Source organism: Trematosphaeria pertusa (genome assembly GCF_010094035.1).
Source record: "Trematosphaeria pertusa strain CBS 122368 unplaced genomic scaffold BU26scaffold_19, whole genome shotgun sequence".
Classification (NCBI taxonomy): Eukaryota; Fungi; Ascomycota; class Dothideomycetes; order Pleosporales; family Trematosphaeriaceae; genus Trematosphaeria; species Trematosphaeria pertusa.
The window spans coordinates 850,422-859,524 of NW_022987230.1; the positions used below are offsets into that span (position 1 = coordinate 850,422).

Sequence of the window (9,103 nt, forward strand, 5' to 3'; positions counted from 1 at the left end):
GTGCACCTCCCAATGTCGGACTTTCCCTCCTGAGCTCCGACGTCGACCGCGTCTCTTTCACCGCCGCAAAGTGCACTAACACCTCCCGTTTGCCCAGATGAGATCTTAATTGAGGCACTTGTTGCACCCTACTTGCGTCTAGCGGTAAACCGACTTGGAACGACGCAACGCTTCGCCAGGAAAATGTTTGCTCAAAAACCCGCTCCGCGGTCAGGACCCGCCCAGCGCGAAGGCAGCAATTTCAGATGCGCGACAGCCTAGCGCCTGCGGACAGTGAATCTTCATTCACCGTCCCGCCTGTAGAGCCCTCGACGGGTGCCTAAAGGCACGCTCGACCGTCCTTGTGAGTACCTTATCGAGCTTAACCCACAATCTCCGAGGCCCCGGAGGCAACGCCACCAAAGTGAATGCACTCAAGCAACGCATCCCACTTTTTCAGCACCATGGCTCATAAATTTCTTCGTCGACATATCGGTCATTCGCAACACAACGTGTTCGAAGCGCCGACCCGGACACACATCCCCGATCAGCCCAACTCGCTCTGCTACCATGGATCGATACCGGTTGAACGAACTGCCGCAGACGTACAAGCAATGCAAGACGTACACGGACCAATTCGTAAGCCAACTGCGCGGTACGCATACCATTCTGAGTCATATGCTAATCGTACCGCCACATTAGGAGGACTGGTTGATCAAGACCGCGAAGAAGCGCGGACTTGAGCTCGCCCGCGAAGCTGAGGCCGCTGCGAAGGAAAAGGCACGCCAAAAGAAAGGCAAGGGAAAGAAGCCGTACAAGCTTGCCGCGGAACACCTGCTGCCTTTGGCGCAGGGTATCGTGGAAGCAGGTCAGCCTCTCGAGGATACGTCCGGGCTAAGAGACTTGCGCGATGCCATTCGTTCAAGGAAAGAAGTTACACAGTGGTACAAACATAACAATTCTTCAGACGAAGGACATCCGTTTTTTATCACGCTACTAAATAATGTCCACGACATCTTCAAGGGCTGGATCTTCCCTACGCTAGCACACGAACACGATGTCGAGGACGAGTCAAGCCCCATCACAATCTCGATCATGATCAATACCAGCGACGATCATAGCGACGACGAGGAAGAGGCGAAGGATCAGGATACCTCACAACTGAAACCGCACGCCTCGGACGATCCTAAGCTCTTACCGAAGCATTGGAACAATCCTTCGTCTGCGAAGAAGCCTGGCGGCGCTCCTTTAACAAACGAAGAGTTGGAGCTGGAAGAACAATTTGAGGTACTGTGCTTTCTGTACGATCTCAGCCAACTTCGGGAATCCGTCGCTCAAGCTTGGCTCGATTATAAGGACCGGAAGATCGGTGCCATCCCGGCGGCTCTCGTGACGGACCTTGCTCTAAGCGTTGTTCAGCAGAACGTGAATGCGCTCATAGAAGACCTTGAGAACAACGGCGACGACGGAAAGATCTCAAAAATCATTATCAAGCTTTATCGATCTATGACGACCGATGAGCACTCTGTTCCCGAGTCCGAGCAGATCGACGTCGAAAAGGCCAACAGGGTGTGGTTTGATCTTCTCTGCCTGGATGGGATTGGCCACATGAAGGCATATTGCACGCTGAAGCAAGGGAGCCCCGAAGAACGATCGAAAGTCAACGTAAAGGATTGGGAGCTAATGAACTTCCTCTTATACTTCGATCGCATCCAAACTGGCAAATTTCACGTACCGATCTTCGACAAGTTTACCGAAGGGATGCGATTGTCAAAGACTGGCTCGGAGCCGTGGCTAGCTTTCGGTCTCCAGATTCTGATCGACATACAGTACGCTATTGGGGACGGCTATCAGGACATATTTAAGGATGTCTCCGATCACGGGATGCATATGTCTGATTTGATGAGAGCGCATATTGAATACGTAAGTTCAGGGCACGGATGCCGATATGTCTCAGTCTCTACATCAGTTGCAGGCCTTCGCGACTAGCTTTCAGAGTCAGGCAAGGCGGCGCAGGAAAGCCACTCCCGAAGGACTATGACTATCAGCATAGGACCGAGACATTTTCGGTTGCTAACGGCTCTCCCTTCTTCCCCTACTCTGCCAGCCCACAGAGCGTACGCTGACCTATACTCCCAATTTTAGGAAGATCATATGTGGGCTACCGAAACACCCCCGGAGTACATGTCCACCGGAACCACCAAGTTCTCGAATCTGTTTATACCGACAATGCAGTCAAACCTAGCTTGGCTCAAGCAGTTGACCGACGAAAAGCCCACGGGAACGGGCAGTCCAGGCGACGAGTTCAACAACCACGTATTCATCACTTTACACCCAACCCTCGGCGGCCTAGTGATGTATCACTATCACAAGTACTACCAGTCATTGGCCATACAGAAAGTGCAGTGGTTCGTAACCGCCTTCGCGCATCTCTACAACGCTTGTCGTCAGATAGGTGGCCTGACGGTCCCCTGGCACGATCTCGACTTCATCATCAAGATGCAAGGCACGAAGCGCATCTTCATAGCAGACCCTCCCACCAACCCTAATCTCTTCTATAACCGTTTGACCTTGGCCATGTGCAGCTCGACACGTTGGCTTTCAAAGGACTACTACGGGAAGTGGAAGCGGGCGCCGAAAGAAGTGATAGCAAAGCGTGGATTCCGCACCCACTTCCCCCTCGAAGCAAAGATTAGGGAGTACTACGGCTGTAACTCGAACGATGATCGGTGGATCCGTCTTCACAACCTCTTCGCCCACTTGAAGAAGGCGCTCGAAAAGCAGGTAGAAGAATCTCCAGAAAAAGATCCCGACGCTATGCTCAAGGACCGAGAAGACCTTCAGGAAGCCTTTTCTTCTATCGTGAGTGAAATAACCCCACCTAAGCCGAGGAATCGAAACAAGCGCAAGAAATCCCCACGAGTCAAACCGCCGGACTTCTCCAGGATCGATTGTATCCACGCGAAACTCCTTGGCATCGCCAGTGCTGAACTACAAGACCACGAGCTGCACGCCAACTTCGACTACCTCTCGTTCTTCCGGCGGGCTTTCGCTTTAGTGACGCGAGTCCGCAGCGCTATCCTGTGGAACGAGAGTAAGGAACTGACGACGCTAGGAACAAAGTTTCAGGATCCTACAAACTTCGATCTCCTCATCGATCTCTTTCGCTCACTACAGATCAAGGCTAAAGACGAGACGATCCAGGTCGAGGGCAACGAGCTGTCCAAAGATGTGGTGGCAACCGACCAGTTGAAGAAGATTGCCAAGGTCATGGAGGACCTCATTTGCGAAGAGGGTGATGCTGAGCTCAAGAGCGCGAAGCAGAACATGCGGCGACCCGGGGGATGGTGGGATGTCACCGAATCTTCTTCTACAATGGGCAAGGATCCCGGACTACCCAAAGGCCTCTTCCACCGCTTCACGTACCGCAGCGCCGCCGCATCGCGGAGGCGCAAGGTTTCTGCATTGCAAGTTCTCACGTCCATACTCTTGGTCGTGCGCTCGATGAAGGAGGGCTGGACTCCTCATCGCCTTGTGGGGGCCCGGAAGCGCCACATTTCCTTCAATTGCCAAGGGCAGTGTACCTTAGGTCGTGTGCTCTCAGGTCGTGCAGCTAGGCCCCGACGCAACTCCAAGAAGGAGCGATCTCCTCGTGTGGATTCGGTTGTTGGGGACAGCGTTGACGAGGGGGATGTTGGCGACGATGGCTGGGAGACGGACACCGACGATCCAGGCGATACCCATATCGAATATTCGACGGAGATTCAGGATGTCGACTAGGCGTCGCCGTGGGCGTTAGTAAGTCTGGCAAAGGGTGTATCGCGGGTAAGCTTTCCTTTCACCTTGCGAACAACGACCACGGGTCGGCAAAGGCATGTCTAAGTGCTCGTGTTCCTTTCCCTTCCTACCTCTCCATAGCGTAAAGGCATTTCAGTGGCCTTTGCGAATAGTCTGTATCTTGAATGCGAGCTTCTCCTCTCTCGATTCGGTCTTGATGCCAGTGTCGCTCATACATTCCTAATGGCTTCCTAATGTAGCTCGCGCCGTCGGTCATCGTTCTGTTCTTGGGTCCAATTGCTAAACGACGCGTTGTGGTGATAGGGTGGGTTTCACTACCACGCATGAGGCCAGAGTGCAAGGGACCAGTCATGATATTGCTTACGTGATCTGTACATCTATCGTCACCAGGTGTCGCAATAATTCGTGTCCGCTTACCTCAGCAAACCAACACAAAACCTTCGCCCCATACAAATCCACACACAACGAAGGTTTTTTCATGGTTTTTCGCTAGGAAACTTATAATTATCGTACGTAAGGCTGTAGAGATATATACAAAAGTCTATACAAGCTGTTTTCTTAGTGTTGTAGTTACAGAATCGCCAAGTTACTAGAGCGCAGAGCGTACACGCCGCCTACCATCTCGTCAAGTACTTCCTGGGGTATTAACCAAGGCCTCCCAAGCTTGCTCCCTTTTGAAGCTGCTTTGTTCTTTCGTACACGGCGTTTAGCAGTTGGTGTACCCATCAATTTCCTCTCCCTCATCCATCTTCTTCCAGTACGATCGGGGATGCCCAGCTCTTCTGCAACATCTGAAACCTTCTCGCCATCCTTCATATGATCGCGCCGCCAGAAATACGCCCAACGGTGGCCGGTATCGTACTCAGGTTGAGTTTTGGATTGTTCAGGAGTTCGAGGGCTTTCGTTTGACGCCATAATCGTGTAAATCGGGGCTGGTTTGGTGGAGTAGTATTATCGCGAATAATTGTTGTTCATGTTTTGACGGTTTGTTGATGGTGGGGTGGCTGAGGTAAGCGGACACGAATTATTGCGACACCTGGTGTCGTATGCATAAATCCGTGGAAATCTTGGCGACACCTGAAAATTCGCGCGCGCGCGGGGAGCCTTATATAAATTGTGAATTTAACTGTAACGCGTTAATAACAGTCTACAAACTGTTAAATAACTATTAGTAAGTTGTAAGGCTATACAAATACGTGTATAGAGCTATACTAACGCTTTTTTTAGTAGAGTAGTCTATGTTTTAAGCTTATAGAGTTACTTCTCGCCCTCTTACGCCTGCGTAGTGTAACGGTTCGGTTTAGAAATTTACCTTAGGTTACATAACCTCGAGTTACGTAATCTTATCACGTGACCTAGCCTAGCGTCTTAGCGCTTAGCACCTCTGTATATAGAGCCTCTTAGAGCCTTTTCTCTACTTCTTACCTTTAGATAGCTAAATTTAACCTAACCTACTCTACTAGTACTTCTTATTCTTATAGCTCGTAGAGATAGTACTGCCTATAGCTAACTTACCTAGCTAGGTATTCTAGAGGCGCTTATAGTAGTAGAGACTATAAACCTAGCTCTTATATTATCTAAAGATTAATACTTCTTTAGCTAGAGATAGTAGCATAATATCTAGCTAAACTAAGTAGCCTTATTAAGAAGTGTTTACTAATAGCTAATACTAAGAATTAGAGCTATAAGAGCCTAGTTACTTACTCTAAAAATCTATTAACGTACTAATTAATTACTTACCTCTTAGCGCTATATAAGACTACTAGTAGATCTAGTTAGTAGTAGAAAGATACTAGTACTAAGCTAAAGAGAGCTATTAAGAGCTCTATATATAGAAGAACTTCTATAGAACTTCTACGTGTAGAAACCTCCCCTCTCTCTTTTATAAATTACAAAAAATTAATAATTCTCTACTCTACTAGTAGAGCTAACAATCTCTCTACTCTACTAGTAGAACTAACAACCTACTACTCTGCTAGTAGCTAAATACCTTCTCTCTTTACTTTTTTCTTAATTAAAAAGCTAAATAAATCTAAACACTATAGAAGAACCCTTATAAAGCTAATTTAGAGGTAGAATCTTAGCTCTATAATACCTCTTTACTCTAATAGTTCTTAAATCTAGAGTAGCGAACCTACTAGTAGAATATACTAATTAATATTTCTATTATAAAAACTCTATTTAGTAATATAACGCGATAACTAATAAGAATTAGAATAATAATTTTAACTAGAAGCTTATAAGGCTCTACTAGAGCTTAGTAATACTAGAGCTATTATTAGTCTTAGGTTTGTTTATACTCTCTACCTCTACTAAAGAGCTTTAAGAGCTCTTTCTAGAAACGCTAGCTAAAATTATTAATAAAATAGTTAGCTAATTATATATATAATAGGTATATAAATAATAAATTTATATATATTACTAGATTACTACTAACGCTTTTACTAAGAGAGATAACGTATACGCGAAAAATCTAATATAGGCTACTCTTCTAGCTAAAAAGAACGCTAAAATCTAGTAACTATAAGCGTAATTAACCTACTCTAGAGACTAGTCTACTATACTAGTTTAACGTATAACGCGTTTCTCTATAATACTAATTATACGTAATTTAAGCGCGTTACTACTAGAGAATTTAATTCTAGATTCTTATCTCTCTATATACTAGCTAGCTACGCCTCTAGCGTTATAAGTATAAGAGAGCTAATTAACGCGCTCTACTAAGTTTCTAGATCTACTATTATTATTAGATAGTAAGAGTATTATCTTTAAGTAGTAGAGAGATAGCTTATATAATAAACTTTAAGTAAACTAGAATTAGTATACTAGAGATATACTAGAAGATACTAAGAAAACTATTATTACCTATATCTATACGTAAACTAAAAGAGATATATACTAGACTCTATTAGTAATACTATAAATAATTAAGAATAGTAGCGTAGTAGTTTTCTATAATTATATTCTTAATTAGCTAGAAAGAAGCTATAGAGACCTATATAAGAGACTAAACGCTTACTATAATTTCTAAAAGCTTTATTACTAAAGTGCTACTAACTTCACCTACTTTTAGAATAATTTCTTCTACCTTACATAGAAGCGCTAGCTTCTAATAGACTAATAGGTAGAGAAATTTTATAAGAAGCTACTAGAGACTATACGCACGTAGTTAGGTATATACTAATATTAATACGTTAATAACTATAACTACTATATAGACCTTACTTAAGATCTTACTTAAGAGCTTATCTCTAGAGAAGCACGCGTTACTACTAGAAAGGCTAAAAAGTATAACGTAATTGCGTTAATACTATAACGCGCGCCTCTAGCTCTTCTAGGTTTTTTAGTATCTAATAAAGCTCTAGTAATCTAGAAGCTAGTTACCTATTTTTAATACTACTAACCTAGCTACCTAAGCTATAATTACTCTAGAGCTTCTACTGCGTAGAAAGCTATTAAGAACGCTACTCTAAAGAAGCTCTTAGAGCTCTTAGAGCCTATAGAGCTATAAGTACCTAAGAAGAACACGTTAGAATATAAATCTAATAATTTAGAAAAAGTCTAGCTCTAGAAGAAGTCTTCTCTCTAGAACTATCTACTAGAGTAATAAATCTACGTAAGAAGCTATTTAGTAGTTCTACGTTTACCTTACTCTACTAAATATCTATAAATAGTCTTGTAATTAAGCTTAGAAACTTAATTAATATAAGAGTAGGCAGCTACGTCTTAGTATATCTAAAGCACCTTTAAACTCTTAGAAAAAACCTCTACGTTAAGCTATCGCGTATAGAACTAATCCCTCTTACTAGGTATAATAGGTAACTTAATAGCTAAGTAGATAAGTATTTTAAAGCTAATCTAGTACTAAAAAGCTACTAAATCTATACTTACTTTATATATTATAACACTAGCTACTATAACGTAATAATTAGTTATAAGTTACTTAAAGAAGTTAACGTTTAGGTTAACTATAAGTAACGCGTACTAATATAGCTAGACACTAATTAATTAATTAATTATAAACGCGACGCGTTTATCTCTACATAATTCTCTTAATCTAATACTAAAGCTTAAGTAGCTTACTAAGCTAATACTAATTACTATAACGCCTTAATATTAGTAGTAGAAAAGCTAAGAGTAATATAATAAGAAAAGAGAGAATTTTAACGCTAGAAGCTTTAAGAAAACCTGCGTAAAATAGATAGGTAGCTTAAGAATCTTAACCTATCTACTAAGTTGCTCTATAAGCTAAAAAAGCTACCTATTTTATAGAAAATATACTTAAAGGCTAGGCTTAACGTTAATATAATTAGCGCAGCCACCTTTATAATTAACACGCGCTAAAAAGATACTATAATTAGGTATCTTAGTGTCTATAAGGTTAATTAGCTTATTACTAATAGAAAGAAAACTCTTACTACTAATCTAGAGAAGAAACTCTACTAACTAGTTGTCTAAAAGCTCTTATCTCTAGAATATACTAGCGTAACTATAGCCTATTTCTTAAAAAAGAATTCTAATACTCTACTACTCTATAGAGAAGGCGTAGATTATAATATTAAGCTTATAGTAAAAAATACCTTAATAAATAGTTCTCTTTATAGTATATTACTAGAGTATCTATAGTTAGTATAGAATTACCTAGAGAACTATCTTTATTATAGCTTTATTATCTATAGTAATACGTTATACGCGTTACTAGTTCTGTTTACTAAAAAGCTAGATAGAGAATAGAGGTTCTACGTTAACTATTAAAAGCTTAATACTATTATAAAAAAAGACGTCTATTCTATTTCTCTTATCTAGAAAACGCTTACACGCCTATTACGCGCTAAGGTCTTTACTAAGTTAGATATAAGGTAAGCTTTCTACTAGATTTAGCTTAATAAGTTAGTAGAGAACCTAACGTCTTTTTATACGTAGTATAGTAACTATAAGTATTAAGTTCTACTCTTTAGCCTCTATAATAGCTCTACTACCTTTTAGTAATATATTAATAAGGTGTTATATAGCTTGCTAGATAATTTCTATATAGTATATATTAATAATATTCTTATTTATTTAGAGAATTTGCTTAAGTATAAAGCCTATATTGCCTAGGTACTTAATTAATTATATAAAGCTAGGTTATAAGTAGATATTAAGAAATCTAAATTTACTATTAAAAGTACTAAGTTTCTAGAATTAATTATAAGTACTAATAGAATTTAGAAAGACTCTAAGAAGGTTACTACTATCTAGAATTAGCCCGTACCTATAACTCTTAAGAGCCTTTAATTATTTCTAGGTTTCTATAATTTCTACTAAGCCTTCTTAAAGAATTATA

At 41.4% G+C, this 9,103-nt stretch overlaps 2 protein-coding genes across 2 annotated transcripts; one reads left to right on the plus strand and one right to left on the minus strand.

Annotated features, from left to right (window-relative positions):
• Positions 1–83: 83 nt before the first annotated feature.
• BU26DRAFT_524385 (uncharacterized protein) lies at positions 84–3,956 on the plus strand. Its single transcript, XM_033830269.1, has 3 exons — positions 84–618; positions 682–1,902; positions 2,125–3,956. The coding sequence occupies exons 1-3, from the start codon at positions 550–552 to the stop codon at positions 3,757–3,759; spliced, it is 2,925 nt and encodes a 974-aa protein (XP_033677828.1). The 5' UTR covers positions 84–549; the 3' UTR covers positions 3,760–3,956.
• Positions 3,957–4,311: 355 nt separating this feature from the next.
• Positions 4,312–4,846, minus strand: BU26DRAFT_524387 (uncharacterized protein). Its single transcript, XM_033830270.1, has one exon. It carries the CDS (start codon positions 4,690–4,692, stop codon positions 4,348–4,350), a length of 345 nt encoding a protein of 114 aa, XP_033677829.1. The 5' UTR covers positions 4,693–4,846; the 3' UTR covers positions 4,312–4,347.
• Positions 4,847–9,103: the final 4,257 nt, after the last annotated feature.

Bases quoted from the DNA above. Each gene is read 5' to 3' on its own strand.
- BU26DRAFT_524387 (XM_033830270.1), bottom strand. From the start codon at position 4,692: ATGGCGTCAAACGAAAGCCCTCGAACTCCTGAACAATCCAAAACTCAA.
- BU26DRAFT_524385 (XM_033830269.1), top strand. From the start codon at position 550: ATGGATCGATACCGGTTGAACGAACTGCCGCAGACGTACAAGCAATGC. The intron at 619-681 runs GTAAGCCAACTG...CCGCCACATTAG, and splicing joins AGACGTACACGGACCAATTC to GAGGACTGGTTGATCAAGAC. The intron at 1,903-2,124 runs GTAAGTTCAGGG...TCCCAATTTTAG, and splicing joins TGAGAGCGCATATTGAATAC to GAAGATCATATGTGGGCTAC.